We start from the raw sequence: 27,747 nt of genomic DNA, 5'->3' as shown, positions 1-27,747 counted from the left end.
GAGGGGATGTGAGGAAAACCCTTTTCATCCAGAGGATGGTTGGAATCTGGAACTAGCTGCCTGTAATGGTGGTAGAGCCAGGAACATAGAAGACAAATTTTGATGGGCACCTGAAGTGCCATAGCTTACAAGGCTACAGGCCAAGTGCTGGAAATTGGGATTAGAGTAGACAGGTACTTGATGGCTGCCGTGAACATGATGGGCCGAAGGGCCTCTTTCGTGCTGTAAAAATTCTATGACTCTAACTGAGAGTGAGTTCCACATCTGCTTCCGTTCCTGTCAACCTCGCAGGCGCCAAGAGTAAAATTCAAGCCTGTACTTTTCCAAATGTTAAGAGAATGCTGGAAATATTCAATAGGTTTGGTAATAACTGCAGAAAGAGAAACAGAGTTAACATTTCAGGTTGATGATGAAAGGTCATGGGCCTTAACATTTACTCTGCTCTCCAAAGATGATGCCAGACTGGCTGAGTATTTCCAGCATTTTCTGTTTTCATTTCAGATTTCCAGCAACCATAGTATTTTCCTTGTGTCTTTCCAAATGCTACTGAGGTCGGTTGTTATAAGATGACACAGAGCATTCAGATGATGATTTTTCGAGATCCAGCAGTATGTTTCCCACCAACCAAACCGTGCTAATTTTTTTCTCTCTGAGTATGGTGACTCATGCTGGAAAATGACATTCACCAGCCTTTCGATCAGAACAGCTCACAGATGAAACCCATCACCTCCATAATGTGCACACTCTAGCAATAGTATTTGTGAGGATTGGAGACTGGAGATCCAGGCTGATTTTCCTTGAGCAACTGAGGCCAGTTCACCCCCTCAACACCCCAAAAAGCCACGACAGAAACCAGCCACAAGCCCAGCATTAAGGCCAATGCTGGTCCTTTGCCCTCAAAGTTTCTGCCTCCCTTTCAGCTGTCACATATTAAATGTAATTCTTTTTAAAAAAAGCAATAAACACAAATATTATACAGTGCATGTATGGTACAAAAGTTCAAGTGCAACACAACTGGATGGAGATCTTGGCAGAGTTCCCGAAGTGCTGAAGATGGGGTTGCAGTAATGAATGGCACAAATGTAACAAGGGCAGCAGGGGGTGATGGTGCTGAGCTGAGAGAGAAAGAGGAGGAGGAGAGGATGATATATTTTCGGGTCCAATCAACTTAATTGAATAACGGAAATAATAGAAACTCAGGGACAAATCAAAAAGGGCCGCTGTTGGTAGGGGCAGTGCCCAAAAATAACAAAGAGCATCGGAAACTTAATAAACCAAAATGAGGAAAGGGGGGGTCGATAAAACAGGGGGAGAGGATGAGGCTAAGGGGGAGGGAGAGAAGGAGAAGGAAATGTAAGATGATGGGGTGAGAAGAGAAGAGGTGAGGGAGAGGAGAAGAGGTGAGGAAGGGAAGAGAAGAGGTGAGGGAGAGAAAAGGTGAGGGAGAGAAGAGAAGAGGTGAGGGAGGGAGAGAAGAGGTGAGGGAGGGAGAGAAGGTGAGCGGGAGAAGAGAAGGGGTGAGCGGGAGAAGAGAAAGGGTGAGCGGGAGAAGAGAAGGGGTGAGGGGAAGAGAAGGGGTGAGGGGAAGAGAAGGGGGAGGGGAAGAAGGGAAGGGGGAGGGAGAGACGAGAAGAGGGAGAGAAGAGAAGGGGCGAGGGAGAGAAGAGAAGGGGCGAGGGAAAGAGAAGGTGAGGGGGGAAAGAGAAGGTGAGAGGGAGAAGAGAAGGTGGGAGGGAGAAGAGAAGGGGTGAGGGGGGGAGAGAAGAGAAGAGGTGAGGGAGGGAGAGAAGAGAAGGGGTGAGCGGGAAAAGAGAAGGGGTGAGGGGAAGAGAAGGGGTGAGCGGGAAAAGAGAAGGGGTGAGGGGAAGAGAAGGGGTGAGCGGGAAAAGAGAAGGGGTGAGGGGAAGAGAAGGGGTGAGCGGGAAAAGAGAAGGGGTGAGCGGGAAAAGAGAAGGGGTGAGGGGAAGAGAAGGGGTGAGGGGAAGAGACGCGGCGAGGGAGAGAAGAGGAGGGGAGGGAGAGACGAGAAGGGGATGGAGAGACGAGAAGGGGAGGGAGAGAAAAGAAGGGGCGAGGGAGAGAAGGGAAGGGGAGGGAGAGAAAAGGGGCAAGGGAGAGAAGAGAAGGTGAGAAGAGGTGAGGGGGGGGGGGAAACAGAAGGTGAGAGGGAGAAGAGAAGAGGTGAGGGTGAGAAGGGAAGATGAGAGGGAGAAGAGAAGGTGAGGGAGGAATGAGGAACCCTACATCCAGCCTGGGTGGTGTGTCCAGCAGACAGGCTGCATTGTGGGATGAGCGGAAGCGGAGGAAGTGGTTGACCAGTGAGTGAATGTGACTGAGATTTGAGTCCAGGCTGCAGCAGCAGGAGGAGCGGGAGAGAGAGAGGGAGAGAGATTGGGAGCCGGAGTGCGATCGCTCAACAACTCCGCCGCATTATGCCTTCCCTTCTCATCTCGGCATGGAGGCTGGAACGCTGAGAGGAAAACGCACCGGAAAGCTCGGCGTCTTTTTCTACTTGATTTCAACATTAAGCAGGGCGATCGGGCAGAAAGGTGGGTCAGAGAGAGAGCGGCTGCTCTGTGTAAAAACAACTCTTCAGTGTTTTCCTCTCTCCAATAGTTTCCCACTCGGTAATGGGCTGTGGGTGAGTTTTGATGGCTTCTCTGTAGAGTTTGGTTTGCCCGCTTTCTGAAGTGTTTCTTTTCCTGAACTCTTCCTTCCCTTCTCCCATTCCATCAACTGGCCAAGTGAGGTTTACAGTCAGTAGCTCAAGAGAGTGAGCAAAAGGCTGGGGGGATGGGTCCCACCAGAGCTCTTGTGAACATTTAAAGAGGTCGTAGGATCTGTGTTTTTTAAAAATCTGGCCTACAGACCAATTTTCTTTTAAATCTAATGCAAATGGTGTAAACTAGTTAGAGGGTATACCTTTTTGAGCGTTGCTGTGTTTCAAAGTTTGCATTTGTCACTTTTTGGATTTATAACTCATTATGCTACTTTCTGAACTTTTAATTTCCTGTGATGTCTGTCTGCAGGAGGTCATAGATGATAGAATTTACTGTGCAGAAGGAGGCCATTCGGCCCATGGAGTCTGCACCAGCCCTTGGAAAGAGCACTCTACCTCAGCCCATACCTCCACCCTATCCCCTAACCCAGTAACCCCACCTAAGGGCAATTTATCATGGCCAATCACCTAACCTGCACATCTTTGGACTGTGGAAGGAAACTGGAGCACCCGATCGAAACCCACGCAGACACGGGGAGAACGTGCAGACTCCGCACAAACAATGACCCAAGCCAGGAATCGAACCTGGGACCCTGGAGCTGTGAAGCAACTGTGCTAACCACTGTGCTACCGTGCCCCCCCCCCCCCCCCTTTTAATAGTGCCAAATCTCGGTTCTACATCATTCTGGAACTGAGATTATTTTGAAATTGATTATGTCGCATGGGAAGGAAGCGTAAGAGTGAGAAGTTGGAGAGATACCTTCTCCAATGTGTAAATTGATTGCAGTCAAAAAATATGCAATCTGTATACAAATACTACCCACGTTCACTTCTGCGCGAGTTCTGCCAAGAGTAGCGTTTTGTTTTTGAGACGAGGATTGAAGGTAGGTGAAATAAAAGCAGAAAGTGCTGGAAAGACTCAGCAAGTCTGGCAGCGTCTGTGAAGAGAGAAGCAGGCTGCGGGCTTCTCTGTTGGGGGTGATTCTCTGCATCGCCGGCGGCGCACCCACGCCTGTGGATTTCCCAACGGCGTGGGGTGGCCACAATGGGAAACCCCCGTTGACCATCTGGGGAATGGAGAATCCCGTTGTGGGGGGGGGGGGGGGGGGGTAGGGGTAGGACGGAGAATCCCACCTGGGGTTAATGTTTCAGGTCCAGAACGATTCTTCCAACGAAGAATCATGTTTGACTTGAAACATTGACTCTGTTTCTCTCACCACAGGGGCTGCCAGACCGGCTGAGTTTTTCCAGCACTTTCTGTCTTTATTTTAGATTTCCAGTATCCGCAGTATTTTGCTTTTGTCGTGGGTAAGCAGATATTTTTGTTGCTTTGGAACTGAACCCATGGTCAATCATTAACAAGCAATCCATTCCCAATGCTATATCAATAATAAGGACTATGTTTGCCATGGTAACTACAAGCAAAAGTACCTTATTTCTCACGTGCAATAAAAGGATTATTGTGTCTCGCCATGTTTGTGGCATTTAGCCATTGATAGGTCAATTTGAGTTAATTGAAACATCAAAAGGGCGATGGGTTGCCACTTGCCTTCATGTCTATAAATGTTGATTATTTTAAATTTTGCTCTGCTGCCAATTCTCTCCTGTTCAATCCAATATGCCAAAGCTTTCCTCCTGACTCCAGTTCTCTGTTCCTACATTTGTACATCGGTGTTAGCCATAGTTCACTGGCAGCACTTCGTCCTCTGAGACAGAAGGTCGTGGTCTCAAATCCTTCCAAAGGAAAGATTGTGCTCACTTCAATCTAGGCTGACAGTCCAGTCCCTTCCTAAGGGAATGTTGCATAGTTGGGAGGTGCCATCTTTCAGAGAAGATGTTAAACGGCTTTCTGAAGTGGATGTTAAGTTAAAATATATCATGGCGCTGTGCAAAGAATAGAGTGGGGTTTACTCCCAATGTGTACCTTGAATCAGTACAGATTATCTGGTCATTATCACTATTTGTTATGTACAAATTGGCTGCTGCATTTCCTACAGTACAGCAGTGACTACACTTCAAAACACTTAATTGGCTGTAAAGTGCTTTGGGACATCTCTGTGGTTTAAAATGTGCGTAGGAATGCAAGTAATTCATTTAATGATTTTATTGCTATTCTACAATAACTGCAGTTGCTTTTATATATTGCCCCTCATTTCAGAACCACTTTCATCTCTTCCATATGCTGGCTCTTTACAAGCCTGACAGCTGCTGCACTCCCACAGCCCATCTCTGTGTCCTCCAATACCATCATACCACTTATCCCTCACTTCATCCTTAGCAGTCAGCCAGAGCTAATGGAACTGCTGTCTGATGCCTCAGTCTATAGAAAACAGAATCTCTCTCCTGTCAGCTCCTCCTTTTTTGACCTTTTTACATCCTTATAAACATGATCAAGAATCTGCATCAGCTCTCATTTGCAAGGTATCAGTAGCCCAGTTCCAGATTGGCCTGAGATACCCTGAACCTTCATGAGCGCAAGCTATTACAACCCAAACTCAAGAACCCTTGGATTTTACTAAAGTGTCACACATAGCTGTAAGTTTCAAGTGGCACTCTGTTTTTGCCCTGGATTCAGAGTCCAAGAGGCACCCAGATGCACTAATTCAGAACACACTTCTGATCTCTCTCACTGCCCCCAGTCTTAGTGAAGTATAAACCCATTGGCTACTTTCTGGAAATAATTTCCTCTCTTAAAATAAATCTGACTTTTTGAATAAAATTTTGAAACTATTATTTGCTACTTAAAATGGAGACCTAGCATTACAAAGCCCCCCCCCCCCCCAACGCATCCCCATAACTTAGTAACCCCACCTAATTTTTTGGACACTAAGCGGCAATTGATCCTGGCCAATCCACCTAACCTGCATATCTTTGGACTGTGGGAGGAAACCCACGCAGATACGGGGAGAAAGTGCAGAATCACCTGTATCCAACTACCCTGTGCACAATCCTTAAAGTCACCTCAATAATATATCGGTTTCTAACTGTAATGACTCATTACAATCCAGCAGTTCATATATTCAAATGAATTTCGAAATTTATGTGTGCAATGCATTGAACACAAAATTGCTGTAACCAGTCACTGACCAGCCCTGCCATTAGTTTTACTGCCCCATGTCCATTTGATCTCCATGATGTTTTGCCTTGCAAACTGTTGGAAGTATGGGATGGAAATAGCATGGCGATATATCTCCTGAACTAATACGATTGAAGGATTGTGGAATGAACAGAGGAAGGTCTGTGGTGGGGAAGGTCTGTGGTAATGTAAGTTAGAATTGGAAAAGAAAGATTGGATTGAGAGAAATAAAAAAAGAGACTTAAGTTTAGAAATATATATTTTACGTTTTTAAAAACCTCCAACATTAAAAGGAATATGTTACACTTATCAGACCATTAAAAGTCTGCGACTTGAGATGTTTAACTTTCTGTGGTGAATTTACTATGGATTTAGCATGCAAGTACAGGAACTTTACTCCACTCCATGCATTTGATTGGAGAGCCAGGCAATATGATACTCTTCATGAAGCTAGTGGTGGAATGATGCATCATGCACTGCAATTTTTCCACTTCCACATGTAATCGCTCAACTGCCCTTGCTTGAGGTTGCCATGGTATCTGCAGTTAAATAGTGGCGAGTGTTATTAGCCTTACCATGTGGACCAATACTATATACATTCATCGTTGACTTCCTCGCCACAATTATTTATTTATTTATTTTTAAATATAAATTTAGAGTGCCCAATTCATTTTTGGCAATTTAGTGTGGCCAATCCACCTACCCTGCACATCGTTGGGTTGTGGGGGCGAAACCCACGCATACACGGGGAGAATGTGCAAACGCCACACGGACAGTGATCCAGAGCCGGGATCGAACCTGGGACATCGGCGTCGTGAGACAGCAATGCTAACCACTGCGCCACCGTGCTGCCCTCCTCGCCACAATTATAATACATTTCTCTCTCATTTCAGTGATGTAGCTCCTCGCATCTTGATTTGAAAACCTGGTTGTTTTCTGCATGGATAGCATTGGGTGATTAATATGCATAAAAATTGTGTCCACCACACTCTAGGCATCGTGGTGCCTAGGTGTGTCACAGGTGGAAAATAATTTTTAAACAAGAGAATCATAGAATAGAATCCCTGCGGTGCAGAAGGAGGCCATTCGGACCATCGAGTTTGTACCGGCCCTCCGAAAGAGCACATTACCTAGGCCAAATCCCCCGCCCTATCACCCCGTAACCCTACCTAACCTTGATACACGAAGGGGCAATACTCTTAAGACTGGGATTTATAAGCCACCACAGGTATCTAGATACCCATAAGACATAGGAGCAGAATTAGGCCACTCGGCCTATCGAGCCTGCTCTGCCATTCAATCATGGCTGATATTTTTCTCATCCCCATTCTCCTGCCTTCTCCCCATAACCCTTTATTAATCAAGAACCTAACTATCTCTGTCTTAAGGCACTCAGTGATTTGGCCTCCACAGCCTTCTGTGGCAAAGAGTTCCACAGATTCACCACCTTCTGACCGAAGAAATTCTTCCTCATCTTTGTTTTAAAGGATTGCCCCTTTATCTGAGATGGTGTCCTCTGCTTCTAGTTTTTCCTACAAGTGAAAACATCCTCTCCATGTCCACTCTACCCAGGCCTTGCAGTATCCTGTAAGTTTCAATAAGATCTCCCCTCATCCTTCTAAACTCCCAACGAGTGCAGTACCATAGTCTTCAACCGTTCCTCTTATGACAAGCTCTTCATCCCGGAGATCATTCCTGTGAACCTCCTCTGGACCCTTTCCAAGGCCACTACATCCTTCCTCCGATACGGATCCCAAAACTGCTCGCAATACTCCAAATGGAGTTTGACCAGAACCTTATACAGTCTCAGAAGCACATCCCTGGTCTTGTATTCTAGCCCTTTCGACATGAATGCTAACACTGCATCTCCCTGTCTCTGCGTGGTTTCCTCCAGATGCTCCGGTTTCCTCCCACAGTCCAAGATGTGCAGGTTAGGTGGGTTGCCATGCTAAATTGCCCCTTAGTATCCAAAATGTTAGGTGTGGTTATGGGTATAGGGTGGAGAAGACTTGGGGTGTTTTTTCCAAGGGCAGACCCGATGGGCCGAATGGCCTCCTGCACTGTCAATTCTATGATTCTATGAATACTCTCCACTTGCCTGAATGAGTGCAGTTCCAACAACACTCCAGCAGCTTGACACCACCGAGGACAAAACAGTCTGCTTGAGTGGCACCCCATCTGCCAACCTAAACATACATTTTCTCCACCATCAACGCAAAGTGGCTGTAATGTGTACTATATATAAGATGCGCTGCAGTAACTTGCAAAGGTTCCTCAAATAGCATCTTCCAAACCCCCTATCTCTACAACCAAGAAGGACAAAGATTACATGGGAACGCAACCACCTGAAAGTTCCCCTCCATGTCACTCACCATCCTAACCTATGTTGGCGGGCTATGTTGTTCCTTTAATGTCACTGGATCAAAATCCTGGAACTCTGTTCTTAACAGCTCTGTGCATGTACCTACATCACATGGACTGCAGTGATTCAAAAAGATAGCTCACCACACTTTCTCAAGGGCAGTTAGGGATGGGCCATGAATGTTGGCCTTGCTAATTATACCCACATCACTTGAAAGACTAAACAAAAATTGCCATTGTCCAGGAAATTTAATGTCCATTTAATTTAGTGTGCCTCAGCAAGCCATTCAAGGCTGATGTTTGTGCTGAATGGAATAGGCTGATGGAGAAAAATCCGTCATGAAGAGTGGAAATATGTGTGCTGCTCAGCTTGCAGCCTTGTGTGTATTGATCATCAAATCAGGGATGATATCTTTTTTAAACTATTTTTATTCTCTTTTTTCACTTTTTCTCCCAAATGTACACCCACCAACAATAAGCGATAATCAGGAATGAATATGTCAATCCCGATATCAATAACAACGATCCCATCCTCCCACCAAACCCCAAACATTAGTCCGCATGTTCACACAAACAAATGACAAAAAGGAATCCGGAATCACCCATAGTCACCATTAACACACACCGCCCCCCCCTCCCCCAACCCTCTCAACCACCCCCCCCCCCCCCCCCAAACTAATGTTCGATGTTATCCAGTTTTTGAAAGTGCACACTGAATAATGCCCATGAATTGTAGAACCCCTCTATCCTTCCCCTCAGTTCAAACTTCACCTTCTCAAGAGTCAAGAATTCTAACAGGTCCCCCTCGCCACGCCAGGGCACAGGGTGAAGAGGTTGCTCTCCAACCCATCAGGATCCGCCTTCGGGCGATCAACGAGGCGAAGGCGACAACATCTGCCTCCGCACCCGTTTCCAACCCCGGCTGGTCCGACACCCCGAATATGGCCTCCCGAGGGCCCGGGTCCAGCTTCACGTGCACCACTTTAGAGATTACCCTAAAAACCTCCTCCAGTAATCCTTCAGCTTTGGACAGGACCAAAACGTATGGGCCGGGATTCTCCCCCAACCGGCGGGCGGGCCGTAACGGCGCCAAAGAGTGGCGTGAATAACTCCGGAGTCGGGCCGCCTGGAAGTTGCGGAATCCTCCGCACTTCCGGGGGTTAGGCCGGCGCTGGGGTGGTTGGGGTCGAAGGGCGCCGGCCGGCGCGAGTTGGTGCAAGCGCGGGAGCAACAGCGTATTCTGGCGCACACGCAGAATCGCTGCCGTGATCCCAGTGCATGTGCTGGCCGTTTCTTCTCCGCGCCGGCCATGGCGGAGCTTTACAGAGGCCAGCACGGAGGGAAAGAGTGCCCCCACTACACAGGCCCGCCCGCAGATCGTTGGCCCTGTTCGCGGGCCAGGCCACTGTGCACCCCCCCCCCCCCCCCCCCCGGCCGGAACCCCCGCGCCCCCCCCCAAGGACTCCGCAGGCCGCCCTCAGAGCCAGGTCCCGCTGGTATGGACCTTGTGCATTTCACGCCGGTGAGACAGCCCGAAAAAGGGCGGCCGCTCGGCCCATCGGGGCCCGGAGAATCGCCGGAGGGGAGGGCACTGCCAACAGCCCCCGACCTGCACAACGTGGTCTCCACCCCCCCAAAAAAAACCTGCGCCGGAAAATTTGGCAGCTGGAGTCGAAACGGCAGAGCGGGATTCAGGCCCCCCCCCCCCACCCCCGGCGATTCTCAGACCTGGCGGGGGGTCGGAGAGTCTCGCCCATGAACGTGATTTATGGCCCCCCCCCCCTCCCCCCACCGCAACGTTCACACACACCTTCTACTCCTTCACAGAATCGGCTCATCTTCGCCCTTGTGAGGTGTGCTCTATATACCACCTTCAGCTGTATCAGCCCCAACCTTGCGCACGAGGTGGAGGCGTTCACTCCCAGGAACACCTCACACCAGAACCCCTCCATATCCTCTCCCAACTCTTCCTCCCACTTTGCGTTGATCCCTTCCAATGGTGCCTTCTCCTCTTCCAAAATAGCTCCGTAAACCGCCGACACTATCTCCTTCTTCAGTCCCCCTGTTGTCAGCACCTCCTCCAGCAATGTGGAGGCCGGCTCCACACCAGGAAGCTCTGTATCTCCTTCCTGGCAAAACCTCAAACCTGCATGTATCTAAACATTTCCCCCTGCTCCAACCCATACTTCGCTCCCAGCTCCTTCAATCCTGCAAACCAACCCCCAAGAAACAAACCTTTTAGTGTCCTAATCACCTTCTCCTCCCATTTCCGAAAATTTCCATCCCACCTCCCTGGCTCAAATCTGTGCTTCCCCTGAATCGGCATTTCCTTTGATCCTGCCCCCAACCCGAAGTGTTGGCGAAACTGCCTCCAAATTCTCAATGAAGCTATTATTACCGGACTCCCTGAGTATTTAAATCAAGGATGATATTAATGCACAGTCATCCGAATATTTAATTGAGTGAGTGGAGAGGAGAACAATATGTTATGGAGGGATGATTGCGAAACAGGAGCACCATATCAGACCTGGAGTGGATGGCAATGGTGCCGTCGTCAAAGTGATTCAGAACAAATTTGACAAATATTTTGAGTTGGCTAACCGAAGATGGTGCGTTTGAGTCATTAGGATATTACGAGTGTCGTTCAAACTATCTTTGTAGAATTATTTCATCATATAAAATGTAACACATTGATTAATGTGAATGACTTGTGTTTTATTTTCACATTTCAAAATGGCGACCATCTGCATCAATACCGGTGGTTTACATTTTATACTCTGTGTATCTGCATCAATACCGGTGGTTTACATTTTATACTCGGTGTATATGTCAACCCTTGTTTTGGAAGAGTTTTTAAAAATCTTCAAAGGTCAACTTATAGGCTCTGTGGTATTAATTAACAATTGCAAATACATGAATGTGGAAGTTAGCCTAAATTTAGTTGCTAGTGACAAGTCTATTAAGTTTCTTATTTGGCTTCCGTTATTTCTTTCGACAGCTAGGTGATTGCATTTTCACAGGTCTTCCTCGGATGTTTAAGTGCAAACTATTGGGACTGTTCTGTTCTTGGCCTCCCTGTCACGAGAGACAATAGGTGCGCGCTAGCGGGTCACTGATTGGTTTGGCAGTATCTGGCTATCTCTTTGCAGTGTCGTCTTGTGTCTTGTCAACTGCTGCGTCTTTTCTCGTCGCCTCTTTTCACTCCATCGTTCACTGTTGTCCACCAGCTCTGGTGATCGCTAGGAACTTGCTCCATGTCACAGGACTAGGGCTGGTTTAGCCCAGGGTTAAATTGCTGGCTTTGAAAGCAGACCAAGGCTGGCCAGCAGCACGGTTCAATTCCCATGCCAGCCTCCCCAAACAAGCGCCGGAATGTGGCGACCAGGGGCTTTTCACAGTAACTTCATTTGAAGCCTACTTGTGACAATAAGCGATTTTCATTTTGTTCATATCATGTTTGCAGACATCTTTAAAGCGAAGGGATGGGCGGCAAGTGGGCCTGGTGCCAGTGGCGAGCCAGCTGTACAATATGTCATTGGGGATCCTACTACCTTCCTTGTGGCTCACATGTCCACGCCATCTCAAGCACCACTGGCTTGGTATGGTGTACTGGTAATCTTTATTAATAATCTTTATTAGTGTCACAAGTAGGCTTAAATTAACATGCAATGAAGTTACTGTGGCAATCCTCTGGTCGCCACACTCCGGCAAATGTTCGGGTATACTGAGGGAGAATTCAGAATGTCCAATTCACCTAACAAGCACGTCTTACGGGACATGTGGGAGGAAACCCACGCAGACACAGGGAAAACTTGCAGATTCTGCACAGACAGTGATCCAAGCGGGAATTGAACCTGGGACCCTGGAGCTGTGAAGCAACAGTGCTAACCACTGTGCTACCATGCTGCCCATAATATGATGCTGGAGATGTTGACTGCCTTGAGGACTTGTATGTTGGAGATGCGGTCCTGCCAACTGATGGCGAGGATTTGTCAGAGGCTGCGAAGATGAAATATGTTGAGGTGTCGTTCTTGGCTACATACATTCTCCAAGCCTCACTACCGTAAAGCAGGATACTAATGATGCAGGCTTGAAACACTCAAACCTTTGTGTTCCGTGTGAGTGCCCATTTCCCCACACCCTCTTGGTCAATCTGCACATAGCAGCAGACGCCTTTCCAATGCGCCTGTTAATTTCTGCATTCATAGACAGGTTGCTGGTAATGGTTGAGCCCAAGCAGTTAAACTCTTGGACCACTTCCAGAGTGTTGTCACCAATGTTGATGAATGGACAATTTCTAACCCGTAACTGCTGCCTCGTATGTTGTTTTCATAGTTGAGTGGTGACTGGAGTGACCTCTCCATGGCGTGTGTCTGGATGGAACATATCGGGGTTTTGGGTTGCCCAAGCATTAGCACCCCCTCTGGGCCTTGCTGGTGGGACCAAAGAAGTATAGGGCACGAGGTTTGGCACCAGTTTGGCTGCAGGAGCTGCCAAAAATAATGCATCACTGCCTTACGGGGCTCCACTACGGATTTTCTGTTAGAATCACAGAATAATATAGTGAAGAAGAGACCCTTTGGCCCATCGAGCCTGCACCGACGCAGGAAAAACATCTGCCCTGTCTACCTAATCCCATTTGCCAGCACTTGGCCTATAGCCTTGAACGTTATGACATGCCAAGTGCTCATCCAGGTACCCTTTGAAGGATGTGAGACAACCCGCCTCTACCACTCTCCCAGGCAGTGCACTCCAGTTTTAAAAATACATTTTGTTTGAGCGTGCAGTGGTTAGCACTGCAGTCTCACAGCGCCGAGGTCCCAGGTTAGAGGCTCTGGGTCACTGTCCATGTGGGGTTTGCACATTCTCCCCGTGTTTGTGTGGGTTTCGGCCCCACAACAGAAAGATGTGCAAGGTATGTGGATTGAACACGCTAAATTACCCCTTTAATTGGAAAAAATTAATTGGGTACTCTAAATTTGTAAACAAAAGAACAAAAATTTTTACATCTTGAGTTGTGGGGGTGAGACCCATGCAGACACGAGGAGAATGTGCAAACTCCATTTAGACCGTGACCTGGGGCCGGGATCGAACTCGGGTCTTCGGCGTTGTGAGGCAGCAGTACGAACCTTAGCCTTCGCCCCCAAAAGAGATGCCCACAAGGCAGTGAGTCTCATATCCCTGAGCTGCGGCCCTGGCTGGGTGCTGCCAGCTGAGCCTGGGTCTCATGAAGGCAGGGTCGCGCTACCAGTGTTGGGACTGTGAGCGAACTTAGAATGAAGAATTATTTCACACTGCAGTCTGGCAAATCCACTTTGTGATGTGTGTTTGATTCTAGATGAGCCCATGTTCTTTTTTATATGTGTATATATATATATATATATATATATATATAGTGTGTATTCCGCAAAATCTGAAGTTGTTTTGAAAGCACAGATCCTGTGCTCAAACGTACAAAGAATTGAGTGGAAGAATTCTATAGGAATGCCAAGATCTCTGTCTGCCCCATTAGATGCGATGGAAAAGAAACTCAAATCGACAAGACAAACTAATAAAATCACTGACAGCAATGTGGGGGGTAGCATGTTAGTGATAACTTGCATTGATAGCGTAGTGTACCAGTGACCTCTACAACAAAAACTTCTTTTGTATGGCACTCCAATATAACAATATCCCAAGGCATTTCACAAGAGCATGAAACAGTACAATTTAACATCGAACCACGCAACGAGACATGGGGACAAACCACTAGAAAATTGGCCGAAGTGGAGGCTTATACAAAGTTTTATGGCTGAGGGGAGGCTAGGTTTTTTGGACTTTCTTAGAGAAGGAAAGCAAGGTAGAGGGGCAGAGAGGTTTAGGGATATAATTCCAGAACTTGGGGGGGGCCCCAGGTTACTGAAGGCGCAGCCAACAATGATGGAGTGATTAAAATTGGAGATGCACAAGAGGTCAGGACTAAATGAGCACAGACATCTTGGAAGTAGGAGTAGATTACAAAGAAAGGGAGGGACAAAGCTGCGGAGGGATTTGAAACAAATGTTAAAAATCAAAACGTTGCTTGCCCAGTAGCGGTCACACAGGTGATAGCTGAATGGGACTGAGTGTGAGTTAAAAATTGAGCTGCACAGTTTTGTATGGCCTCTGGTTTATGTAAGGTAAAACGTCAGAGACCAGTCAAGAGTGCTTTGAAATATTCAAGTTTAGAGGTAATCCAAGGCAGAATGAGGGCTTCAGCAGTAGATGAGCTGAGACAGGGATGGAGTTGGGCAGTGTTACAGAGGTGGAAATAGGTGGTTTTAGTGATGGCACAAATGTGTGATTGGATTGGATTGGATTTGTTTATTGTCATGTGTACCGAGGTACAGTGAAAAGTATTTTTCTGCAAGCAGCTCAACAGATCATTAAATACATGGGAAGAAAAGGGAATAAAAGAAAATACATAATAGGGCAACACAAGGTATACAATGTAACTACATAAGCACCGACATCGGATGAAGCATACAGGATGTTGTGTTATTGAGGTCAGTCCTTAAGAGGGTCATTTAGGAGTCTGGTAACAGTGGGGAAGAACCTGTTTTTGAGTCTGTTCGTGCGTGTTCTCAGACTTCTGTATCTCCTACCCGATAGAAGAAGTTGGAAGAGTGAGTAAGCCGGGTGGGAGGGGTCTTTGATTATGCTGCCCGCTTTCCCCAGGCAGCGGGAGGTGTAGATGGAGTCAGTGGATGGGAGGCGGGTTTGTGTGATGGACTGGGCAGTGTTCACGACTCTCTGAAGTTTCTTGCGGTCCTGGGCCGAGCTGTTGCCATACCAGGCTGTGATGCAGCCCGATAGGATGCTTTCTATGGTGCATCTGTAAAAGTTGGTAAGGGTTAATGTGGACATGCCGAATTTCCTTCGTTTCCTGAGGAAGTATAGGCACTGTTGTGCTTTCTTGGTGGTAGCGTCGACGTGGGTGGACCAGGACAGATTTTTAGAGATGTGCACCCCTAGAAATTTGAAACTGCTAATCATCTCCACCTCGGCCCCGTTGATGCGGACAGGGGTGTGTATAGTACTTTACTTCCTGAAGTCAATGTCCAGCTCTTTAGTTTTGCTGGCATTGAGGGAGAGATTGTAGTCGCTACACCACTCCACTAGGTTCTCTATCTCCCTCCTGTATTCTGACTCGTCGTTATTCGAAATCCGGCCCACTATGGTTGTATCGTCAGCAAACTTGTAGATGCAGTTGGAACCAAATTTTGCCACCCAGTCGTGTGTGTACAGGGAGTAGAGTAGGGGGCTAAGTACGCAGCCTTGCAGGTCCCCGGTATTGAGGACTATTGTGGAGAAGGTGTTGTTGTTCATTCTCACTGATTGTGGTCTGTTGGTCAGAAAATCGAGGATCCAGTTGCAGAGTGGGGAGCCAAGTCCTAGGTTTTGGAGCTTTGATATGAGCTTGGCTGGAATTATGGTGTTGAAGGCGGAGCTGTAGTCAATAAATAGGAGCCTGATCTAGGAGTCCTTGTTGTCGAGATGCTCTATGGATGAGTGTAGGGCCAGGGAAATGGAGTCTGCTGTGGACTGGTTGCGGCGGTATGCGGATTGCAGTGGATCAAGGTGTTCTGGGAGTATGGAGGTGATGCGCTTCATGATCAACCTTTCGAAGCACTTCATTACGACTGAAGTCAGGGCCACCGGACGGTAGTCATTGAGGCACGTTGCCTGGTTCTTCTTTGGCACCGGTATAATGGTGGTCTTCTTGAAGCAGGTGGGGACCTCGGAGTGGAGTAGGGACAGGTTAAAGATGTCCGCGAATACCTCTGCCAGCTGGTCTGCGCAGGCTCTGAGTGCACGATCAGGAATCCCGCCTGGGCCCGTCGCCTTCCGAGGGTTCACTTTCAGGAAGGCCGATCTGACTTTGTAAACTGTGATGGTGGGGATGGTGAGTTATGGGCTGCTGGGGCACTCGACAGGGGATTGTTGGTTACCTGCTCGAATCGAGCATAGAGTGCATTGAGTTCATCAGGGAGGCGTGTGCTGCTGCTGGAGATACTGCTCGGCTTCGCTTTGTAGCCCGTTATGTTGTTTAGTCCTTGCCGCAATTGCCGAGAGTCTGACTGTGACTCTTGTTTGGTCTGATATTCTCTCTTGGCATCTCTGATGGCTTTGCGGAGGTCGTACCTGGATTTCTTGTATAGGTCAGAGTCGTCTGACTTGAACGCTTCAGATCTGTCATTCAGTAGGGAGTCAATCTCGTGATTCAGCTATGGTTTCCGATTGGGGAACGTACGTACTGCTTTCTTTGGCACGCAGTCGTCCACACATTTGGTGATGAAGTCTGTGACGGTGGTGGCATATTCATTTAAGTTGGTCGCTGAGTTCTTAAATATGGACTAGTCCACTGTCTCTTAAGCAGTCACGTAAGACCTCTTCTGTCTCCTTGTACCAGCACTGCACAACCTTCTTAGCTGGATTCTCCTGCTTGAGTTTCTGCTTGTATGCCGGGAGAAGGAGCACCGTCTTATGGTCTGATTTCCCAAAGTGCGGTCGGGGGATGGAACGGTAGGCGCCCTTGATTTTTGAGTAGCAGTGGTCAAGAGTGTTGTCGCCCCTGGTGGGACAGGAGATGTGCTGGTGGAATTTTGGCAGTACACTCTTGAGGTTGGCCTTGTTGAAGTCTCCGGCCACGATGAACAAGGCCTCCGGATGTTCTGTTTCGTAGTTGTTTATAACTGTGTACAGTTCATCCAGCGCCTTCTTCACTTCTGCCTGGGGTGGGATGTAGACCGCTGTGATAATGGCTGAAGTGAACTCACGTGGTAGATAATATGGGCGGTACTTCGCGGTCAGGTATTCCAGGTCCGGGGAGCAGTAGGTCGCCAGGGTCGCCACATCCAGGCACCAGGAGGAGTTGATGAGGAGGCAAACCCCTCCACCCTTTGTTTTGCCTGATGACGCGGTGCAGTCCGCCCGGTGAATTGAGAAGCCTTCAGGTTGTATGGCACAGTCCTGTAAGGCAGGGGTGAGCCATGTCTCTGTGAAACAGAGCACACAGCAGTTTCTTACTTCCCTCTGAGAGGTAAATCTGGCGTTAAGTTCATCCAGCTTGTTTTCAACCGCTTGGATATTTGCCAGGAGTATACTGGGGCGAGGGGTCTTGAAACCGCGTTGCTTCAGTCTAACCTTCAGACCACCGCGTTTCCCTCGCTTCCTCGGTCGGTGGCTGCGGCTGGATGATCCTGGGATCCGATGGGAGAAGTCTGACCTTGTGGAAGGTACGTGGTTGCGTCTGGCGGGGTCCAGGGCGCTGGCGGGGACCAGGACGCTGGTTACGTTCCCGGGGCTGTGTCTGGCAGGGTCCCGGGCGCTAGTTGAGGTAGAGGGGTTGCTAGGGGGGCATGCTTGCGATGTGGATGGGACCCGGCGTTCTGTGGGCACGTGAATACCTTGCAGCGCGTTCGGGTCCTCGCGCGGGGTCTCTGCCATTTCGGGGGCCCTGGGTCGTGGTCAGGAGCTTCCTGAGGCAGGTTGGGCTGAGTCCCATGGTCTGTTCCCTCCCTGGGCGCCTGGGGTCGAGTCTCTCGGGGTCGAGTTGGGCTGGGTCTTGTCGTCGGTGGTCGGGTCGGGAGCTCCGGGGACTGGGCCGGGCGATCCGGGGGCTGGCCTCGGTTGTTGGGTCAGGTTGGGAGCTCCAAGGTCCAGGTTGGCTCCAAATCAAGGTCGGGGCTTCACTTCCGGTTTGGGCCTGACCCACTTCCAGCTCGTGGAGGTCAGGTCGGGTCGGGTCAAAAGGTCTCTACGGGCCTCGGAGGATGTTCAAGCCTGCAAGAAAAGATAAAAGAGGTTAGCAATAATGTTAGTCATAGATTTAAATTTTAAAAGATTAGAACAAGTATAAGTTAAGTAAATAGTAGATCTGTTGGGGAGAGCTCGCAGAGAGTCGCCTCGCTCCGGCGCCATCTTGGAAGCACACCTTGCGTTCAAGTTTAATCTCAGACTGTCGCCCAGGGGGGGGATTGAGCAAGTAACTAGAGAAATGAATTTGGAGCCAGGACTGAAAAGATTTGGCATACAAGTCTTCCCAATATTTATTGCAGGAAATTTGTGCTCACCCAGTACAATGAGAGACATTGCAGGTGTCAAAAGAGATGGGGGCGAGGTAGAGCTGGGTATCATCAGGATTCATGTGAAAACTGATGCTGTGCTTCCAGATGATAACACCGATATATAGAATATAGATGAAAAACAGTTAGGGGGCCAATTGAAACCAGGCAGGTGGAATCCCACGCAGCTAGATACTGGTAGAGAGGCATTGGAGGAGGAATGGTTAGCTCAGCTGTGTCAAAAGCTGCAGGTAGGTTGAGAAAGATAGGAAGTATTGTTTATAGTCACCATGGGATGTGACTTGTGACTTTGATAAATGCTGTTTCAGTGGAGTGGTAGGGACAGAAACCTGAATAGAAGGTTTCAATCATAAGAGTTTGCTGCTCCCAATGTGGTCTCCTCTATATCGGAGAGACCAAACGTAGACTGGATGATCGCTTTACTGAGCACCTTCGGTTTGTGCGCATTGAGGTCCCTGACCATCCTGTTGCTTGCCATTTTAACACCAGACCCTGCTCCCATGCCCACATGTCTGTCCTTGGCCTGCTGCACTGTTCCAGTGAAGCTCAACGCAAACTGAAGGAACAACATCTCATCTTCCCGTTAGGCACGCTACAGCCTTCCGGTCTCAACATCAAATTCAACAACTTCAGATGATTAGCTCTACCCCACCTCGACCCATTTGTTTTCATCCCATTTCATTTTACCTGTCTTTTACCATTTATTTCTTTCTTGTCTTTCTTTATATATATTTAACCCCCCCCCCCCCATCTTATCCACCTTTCCTTACCCTGTCTCCCCATTGCTTCCCCTTCCCCTACCCCACATCTATATCTGTCACAGTTAACCCTCTGATAGTTTCTCTGCTGTTTAGCCTTTCACACCTTTTGTTCTCTCTGGGGACTGCCATTAGCACTCTTTCCCCTTGGTTTCTGTGGCCATTAGCACCCTGTTTCCCTGGGTTTCCGTGGCTATCACTCATCTTTCATTCTCACTCCACAGTATAAATATTTCCCACTTTCTCTGTCTTTTAGCTTTGACAAAGGGTCACCTGGACGAGAAACGTTAGCTCTTTTCTCTCCCTACAGATGCTGCCAGACCCGCTGAGATTTTCCAGCATTTTCTCTTTGGTTTCAAGCTTTCGCAGTAATTTGCTTTTATCCAGAGTTCCCGGAGAGATGGGCATGGATTTAGGGGATGATAACACATTGAAGGACTGGAGAGGAATGGAAGTTAAAGATGGAGTGGCAGTTTACATGGAAAGTGGGACCACGGATCGTTTTGTTTTGAGGTGATGATGCCAGATTTGAAGAAGACAGAGGGAGAGTCCCTGAAGTGAGTAAGCGGGGAGAAAAGGAAGCTGAGTGGTCAGCAGAGCAGTGAGAATAGAGGTGGGTCTTATTGAAATGCTGAGCTTGGAGAAGCATGAGGGGAGATAGGAGCTGGTTTAGCACACTGGGCTAAATAGCTGGCTTTTAAAGCAGACCAAGGCAGGCCAGCAGCACGGTTCTATTCCCGTACCAGCCTCCCCGAACAGGCGCCGGAATGTGGCGACTAGGGGCTTTTCACAGTAACTTCATTGAAGCCTACTTGAGACAATGAGCGATTTTCATTTCAGGAGAGAGAATTTTAAAAAAATGATTTCATGGCCAAAGAAGTTTTGTCAGGTGGGCTGGGAGAGGAAGGAAGTGTCAGTGGCAGCTGATTGGACGGCCTCATTAAAGTGCTGAAGAGGCCTATGTCCTCGTGCTTGTTATTGCTGGGGTCGAGGATGCAGAGGTGAGGGGTTTAAGACGATGGTTTACAGTTGAGAAAAGAAGCTGCGGGTTATCTTTGCATTTCTGGGCTGATGTAGGATTAGTGAGCAGATATGGCCAGAACAACAGCTCTTGCAGAAATTGTCACCATTTTGCTCTTTTCACTATCAAGGTACTCATTTACCTTGATTCTTCATTCGCTGTTAAATGGAACATTTACAAATGGATGTAGGGGCCATTTGCCTTGTGGATCTTTGTTAAATGGCAAGGGAAGTGCTATGCAAGGTATTTTCTTTTTATCTACTCTGGTTGCAATACTCCCTTTTATTGCAGTCTATTTTTTAAAAAGCAAAAACATTAACATTGTAATCATGCACAGATGCCTCAGGCTTTTTGATGTTTTATTTCTCGCATATTTAAATGCTCAGAACTTTATAAAACAGCTTGATGTATTTTCTCTTGCAAATCTTTCATATAAAAACACTGCTGATTCTTAAAGCAAAATCAAATACGACCAAAAAAGGCAAGAAGTGTTGCTCTTTAGAACCATCTTATAATGTACCACGGACGGAACTTACCGGCTGTTCGTGCCGACGGGATATTCCGGTCCCACCCACAGCGCACTCCCGCCTCGGGTTTCCTGGCGACGAGGGGTACATTCAATGGGAAATCCCATTGACAACGTCAGACCAGAAAATCCCACTGGCGGCCTCCTTCACTGTCAAAAAACACGTGGTGGGTTGCTCGGTAAATGCCACCCTATACATATTTAAAGAAAGATACTTTTCCAGCTTCGGGCCTTTTTGTTTGGTTGCCAGTTTAATTGATGTACTTTTTTTTAAAGCTGGTGGAGCTCACACTGCTTTTTGTGTATTCCTGCTCATTGCTCAGCTCAGAGGTTAAAAGATATGTTTAATAAGGGAATAATGACATTGATGTTTTGCAGAGCTGAGTAGTGCTATTAAAGTGACATTGTTGCAGCATACTCTGTGCAAATACGTTAATATAAATGTTTCGGAGGACGACCTGGGATCAGTGAGGGTTATGAGGCCTCAACGGCTGCTGCTGAGGAAATGTGTTTTTGCTTTTCATGTTTTTGCTCATGTTATCAGAGAACCAGTTTGATCAGTTTTAGAAAGTTTAGGATTTGAAAAAAGAAACTTGCCTTTATATAGTGCCTTACACAACCTCCGGATACTCCAAAGCACTTTGAACATAGAAAATACAGCACAGAACAGGCCCTTCGGCCCACGATGTTGTGCCGAACCTTTGTCCTAGATTAATCATAGATTATCATTGAATTTACAGTGCAGAAGGAGGCCATTCGGCCCCTTGAGTCTGCACCAGCTCTTGGAAAGAGCACCCTACCCAAACTCAACACCTCCACCCAACACCAAGGGCAATTTGGACATTAAGGGCAATTTATCATTGGCCAATTCACCTAACCCGCACATCTTTGGACTGTGGGAGGAAACCGGAGCACCCGGAGGAAACCCACGCAGACACGGGGAGGACGTGCAGACTCCACACAGACAATGACCCAAGCTGGAATCGAACCTGGGACCATGATGATGAAGTACATTTAATTCTCTTCTATAAATGGTCTGGGCATGTGCACGTTTCATTGACTCCAGAATAATGATAGTTGGCATATTATAAAAATTTCCATCAATTTCTGTTTCTATTTCCGATTTTCAACATCTGCAGTAACTTGCTTTTGCATTCGTTGACAAGTTGTTGGGCATGGTAGCGAGGAGAGGGAGCGCAGTTGTTAAAGTTTTGTACAGCGTTCCAATGTACCCATGTGCCTGTGCTTGGTGAAAGTGCTCCCACGTTTACCCATTCCTTATACTTCACAAATAGTTGGGGGGCCTGGGCAGGGCAGTCATGGAAAGCAGGGCGGCTGAATTTGCGACTATCACAAATCCAACTCAAACAATGCAAAAGGTTTTTTGGTGAGCTCCAAAAACTGAGATAATCAGCCTCCATGCTGATTATCCTGTGTCGGACTGATGTGCGAATTTGAACAATCCCCCAAATCCCTCAAACCACTGACTGGGAATTGCTGCAAGAATTGGTTTGGACAGCCAGATTTCTTGCTGCTCACCATTGCATCGGCTGTTGGAATGCAGTTCGACAGTCTGATTCCTTGTTTATTTTTACAGCACTATATTTGGCAATAGCCCTGCTTCTCGATACAAAGCTGCAGCATAATTGAGACACCGTGTCTCTTCCTTGGGAGGAGGGCACCACCTGTTGGAAGTGGTTTAGTTCTCCGTCTCCAGAAGCTCCCAAAATGCTGCCAGTGTTTCTTCTGTTGTCACCAACCTCCTGAGACCCTGAGCTGTCAGCAGCTCCATTTTGATCATGGCAGCTGCATTGTATTACTAATAATAAACTCTTGCTGTGAAATAGTCCAGGTTTTCAGAAACATTGTCACACCCAAATACTTCATTAGCTTGTGGCACAGTGTGTTGGTTACAATTGAACGTATGTAGAGCAAGATGCACACGTTGCTGGGTTTATTTTGCAGAGTGGCCCAGGTATCACATTTGCAGTAGTAATTTCACCAAGTCCAGTATATTGTTTTTAGTTTTTCTGAATTTTATTTTTTTTGTTCATTAAGCCCCTGTGTGTTTTCTGTTGAATCTTGATTGTGAACATGAGAATATAACTCTTGTTAGATCTTTTGACTTAAACACCACCATCACCCGGTTACTTGTGAACTGTTACTGGTCCACTGGATATGGAAGTTGATCGATTAGCAGTGTGTAGTAAAGTCACTTTGGTAAAATCTATCTAAATTTCAACTCAATAGAATAAGAAACATTGGGTACGATTCTCCCCAAAAATCTCTTAAATTAATTTGTGGCGGGTTTTTTAGGGAGTTTCCCGTCGACTCTGCCGTGCATTCCCCACCGCTATTGAATTACACTTAATCACGTTTTTGGGCCCTGGGTTACTTTGGTAGGATTTTGGCAGTGAACTCCGGCTCATCCTTATACACACACCGGTACGCATAAGCTTTAATTTGTCACTGCGTTTGAGAAGCTTAGAGAATCGCTGCTTTTCCTTAACAACAGAAGATTCTGAAGACTTATTTGTGAATTGTTGCAATCGAGACAGATCATTCCCAGTCAACATGAAGACACTGAATCTTGATTTTGTTGGTATTGAAAAATCTGTTGATCTCTGTCTTAATTTTACTCAGTGACTGAGTGTTCACAGATCTTCCAGGTAGAGAATTCCAAATGTTCATAATCCTTTGAATGAAGACATTTCTCTTATCTCAGTCCTAAATGGCTGACCCCTAATTCTGAGACTGTGACCCCACGTGCTCGATTTCTCAGCCAGAGGAATCATCCTCCCAGCATCCCAGCGCCCCTTAGGAATTGAGGCCAATGAGATCACCTAATTTGTCTAAACTCTCGGGAATATATGTAGAATCTACCCTCTCCAATTTCTCCTCAAAGACCAATCCCTTTATCCTAGGACTCATTAGTTGTACTTGCTCTAATGCAAGTGTATCCTTTCTTTCTTATCCAGGAATGTAAAGAGACTAAATCTATCTAATTTTCATTTGAATGAATCAATACTAACTGCTTTCACCATCTCTCGAGGGAGTCTACTCCACAGATTGATTATGTGCTCATTGAAATATTATTTCCGCAGATTAGTTTTGAATTTACCTCCCTTCAGGAACAGGCTGTGTTCTTTTAGTCCTACTGTTCTCGGTGTGAAATAGCTTGTCATGATCTACATTATCCAGTCCCTGCAGAATCCTAAAAGCAACAATTCTATCACCTGTACACATAATTGCACCTCCTAATCATCAAAACCTTCCATCGCCTCAATCATTCTAGTTGCTTTCTTCTATATTCTTTTCTTGTACTGTGAAAACCAGAATTGTGCATGGTGTTCTAAATAAGGCTGCACCAATAATTTTTAAACTGAGGTTTTTTTCACAATCTGTGCTCAAAATTGACCTTTTAACACACCTTAATATTTGACTTGCTTTACTCACTGCCACCGAGCATTGTTCCAATAGCTTCACTTTACCTTAGGATGGATGTGAAGGCGTGAATAAGGGTGCAGGAAAGATTGACGAGAATGTTTCCTGGAATGTGGGACTTCAGTTGTGTGGATAGATTGGAGAAGATGGCGTCGGTCTCCATGTAGGCAAGGTTGGGAGGAGATGTGACAGAGAAGTGCAAAGTCCTGAGAGGTCTGAACAGGACGTTGAGAGAAGCTGTTCCGATTGACAGAAGTAGTCTTACAACACCAGGTTAAAGTCCAACAGGTTTGTTTCGAATCACTAGCTTTCGGAGCACAGCTCTTTCATCAGGCGATGACATTTCACCTGAGGAAGGAGCAGTGCTCTGAAAGCTAGTGATTCAAAACAAACCTGTTGGACTTTAACCTGATGTTATAAGACTTCTTACTGTGCTCACCCCAGTCCAACGGCGGCATCTCCACATCATTGGGAGAGGGGTTGAGAACTGGAGGTTAATATGATCTGATTGGCAAAAGAAGCAAAGGCAACATGAGGAAAACCTTTTTTACGCAGCAAGTGATTTGGATCTGGAACGCACTAACTGCGATTGTGGTGGAGGCAGATTTGGTCATGACTTTTAAAAGGTAATTGCATAATTATCTGAAGAGAAAAACATGGCAAGGCTACGAGGAAGGGCAGGAAAGTGGGACCAGATGAGTTGCTCTTGCAAAGAACCAGCATGGCATGTTGAGCTAAATATCCTCCCTCTGTGGCTGTAATCATTCAAAGATCTTGCTGAAATCCGAGTGTACCACATCTACTACCTCACCCCCATTGAGTTCCTTTGTCACCCCCTCAAAGAAAACCAATTTGTTTAATTGACAAGAATCCCCCCAAACTCACCCGACGGACAAGAACCGATATTGGCTAGCATATGATTTAAAAAGAGCGGGAGCTGAGAGTCAGAGCGGAGATTTTTTTTAAACGAGAGCTGCCAGGGTGCCTCTGGGCAAAGAGCCGAGTTTGAAAAACAACCCAGGAGTAACACCCTAGGAAAACGGTAAGTTCATTGGCTGGTACGGAACTGCTAATTTGCATTACCTATTCTAAATTGCTTTCAGATTAAAGGTAAAAAGATAAATATTTTACAGATTAGAGAGACTAAAAATCAGTTGGAAATTAAAAACTAATTAAATAAAATTGAGATGCAGAGTCAAGTGATGTGTTGTAACTGCATGATATGAGAGCTGGTGGACTCCATTGTGGTTCCTGTAGCAAGTGTTGGTTGCTTGAGGAACTGGAGTCTGAGCTTCGGACAATCAGAGAGGGGGAGAGTTACCTGGACGCTGTGTTTCAGGAAACAGTCACACTCCTTAGATTAACTACCTAGAATTTGGCCAGTGGCCAGGGCAAGAGGGGTATGACTGAGTGAGGTGAGTGAGGTAGGTAGTGGGACCCAGGAAGTAGGATTACAGGAGCCTCAGTCCTTGTCAACAGCTCCCTGTGTGGATGAGAGCAGGGACTGTGGGGCGGATGAACAAACTGACCACAGCAACGTGGCACAGGGAGCCATTCAAGTGGGGGGGGGGGGGGGGGGGGGAAGAGAGAAAAGCAATGTAGTCGTAATCGGGGATCGTATAGACACTGCTCTCTGTGACCAAGATCGAGAGTCCTGAAGGTTATGTTGCCTACCTGGTGCTTGGGTTTGGGTTATCTCATCTGCACTGCAGCGGAACTTAAAACGGATAAAGGTTCTGCTGAAGAAATATGAGCAGTGAGGGACTAAATTAGAAAGCAGAACCAAAAAGGTAATGATCTCCGGATTGCTACCTGAGCCATGAGCTAATTGACACAAAGATTGGTATGGAAGAAATGGGTTCGACTTCATGGGACATTGGCACCAATGCTGGTGAAGGAGGGAGCTGTGGCACCACTATTGGTGGAGGAGAGAGCTATTCTGATGGGACGGCCCTCACCTGAATCATGCTGGGACGAGAGTCCTGGCAAATCGCATAACTAGGGCTGTAGATAGGGCTTTACACTTAATAGTGGGGGTAAAGGGTTCAGTTGTCTGGCGAATTAGAAAATTAAAGTTAAAGGAGAAGGTAGGAATGCAGGTTAATGATGAGGACTTTAGCTAGTTGAAGGCAGGGGGGAAAGAGAGCTCAGGAGAGGTTAGTAAAGCTTCCAGAACAAGTAATATAACAGATTATGGAAACGTCAGGCACAGCAGGTAAGGGGACAACTTTGAGAAGGGGGCCGGTCAACGCAGGACTGGGGGTGTTGTACCTAAATGTGCACAGTTTATGACACAAGATAAATGAGCTTGTAATGCACATTGAAATTGGCGGGTACGATGTTGTGGCCATCACACAGACGTGATTGCATGGGGATATGGGCTGAGATCTATATATAAAAGGATATGTGTCCTGTTGAAAGGACGGGCAGCGGGGGCGGGGTTACCTTGTTACTGAGAAAGTAAATTAAATCGATGGCAAGAAGCGATATATGGTTGGAAGGCATAGAATCTGAGTGGATAGAGTTGAGGAATCGCAAAGGAAAAAAGACCCTGATGGGCCCCCTAGCCGCAGTCAGGATTGGGATAGAAAAGGCATGTAAAAAGGCAATATTACAATAATCATAGGGGACTTCAATATGCAGGTGGACTGGGAAAATCAGGTTGGTAGCGGATCCCAAGAATTGGAATTTGTGAAATATCTACAAGATGATTTTTTGGAGCAGCATGTGGTAAAGCCCACTAGGGATCAGTCAATTCTGGCTTTGGTGATGTGTGATGAGGCAGACTTGATTAGGAAACATAAGGTGAAGGAACCCTTAGCAGGCAGTGACCACAGTATGATCGAAATTCACCCTGCAGTTCGAGAGGGAGAAGCTGGAATTAGATGTAACAATATTACAATTGAGTAAAGGTAACTACAAAGACATGAGGGAGGAGCTGGCCAGAGTTGATTGAAGGGGGAGCCTAGCAGGGAAGACAGTGGAACAGCAGTGACAGTGGTTTTGGGGGGTTATTCTGGAGGCACAACAGAAATTCATCCCAAGGAGGAGGAAACATGCTCAGGGGAGGATGAGGCATCCATGGCTGACAGGGAAGTCAGTGTCCGCATAAAAGAATAAGCATACAACGTGACATGGATTAGTGCCTTTAATAGCAAGCAGAGGACAACTAAAGAAGCAATAAGGGGGGGGGGGGGGGAGAAGATGAAATTTGAGTGTAAGCTAGCTAGTAATATAAAACAAGATTACAAGAGATTTTTCGATATATCAAAGGTAAGAGATAAGCAAGAGTGGACATTGGACCACTGGAAAAATGTTGAGGATGACACAAAGAGTCTACAGACTAACAGATAGGTTAGGTGAGTGTGCAATAACCTGGTAGATGGAATATAATGCAGGAAAATGTGAAGTTATGCACTTTGATAGGAAGAATAAAGGAGCTGAATATTATTTAAATGGAGAAAGACTAGAAAGCTGCAGTACAAAGGGATTTGGGGCTTCTCGAGCATAAATCACAAACAGCTAGCATGCAAGTTCAGGCAATTGGGAAGGCAAATGGAATGTTGGCCTTTATTTAATAGGGAATGGACCGCGCTTGGAAAATTGTGAACGGTTATGGTCACATTCTCCAAGGAAAGATATGCTGGCATTGTAGGCAATCTAGAGAAGGTTCACTAGGTTGATCCTGTATGGAGGAATTTTCTGATGAGGAGAGGTTGAGTAGATTATGCCTGTA

General features: G+C 46.9%; 1 protein-coding gene across 3 annotated transcripts in view; it reads left to right on the top strand.

The window, feature by feature from the left end:
• The first annotated feature begins 2,322 nt into the window (after positions 1 to 2,322).
• The window catches only part of dcbld2 (discoidin, CUB and LCCL domain containing 2), a 159,493-nt gene continuing 134,068 nt past the window's right edge, over positions 2,323 to 27,747 (top strand). For 2 of the 3 annotated variants that reach the window (XM_072513521.1, XM_072513520.1), the window contains exon 1: positions 2,323 to 2,549. In XM_072513521.1, the coding sequence (XP_072369622.1) occupies positions 2,456 to 2,549 (94 nt within the window). In that variant the 5' untranslated portion in view covers positions 2,323 to 2,455. The other variant, XM_072513522.1, reaches the window with a different exon arrangement.

This window comes from Scyliorhinus torazame, chromosome 8 (genome assembly GCF_047496885.1).
Source record: "Scyliorhinus torazame isolate Kashiwa2021f chromosome 8, sScyTor2.1, whole genome shotgun sequence".
NCBI lineage: Eukaryota > Metazoa > Chordata > Chondrichthyes > Carcharhiniformes > Scyliorhinidae > Scyliorhinus > Scyliorhinus torazame.
The sequence above is the reverse complement of the archived record's forward strand: the minus strand, read 5'-3'. Positions and strand labels throughout refer to the sequence as shown.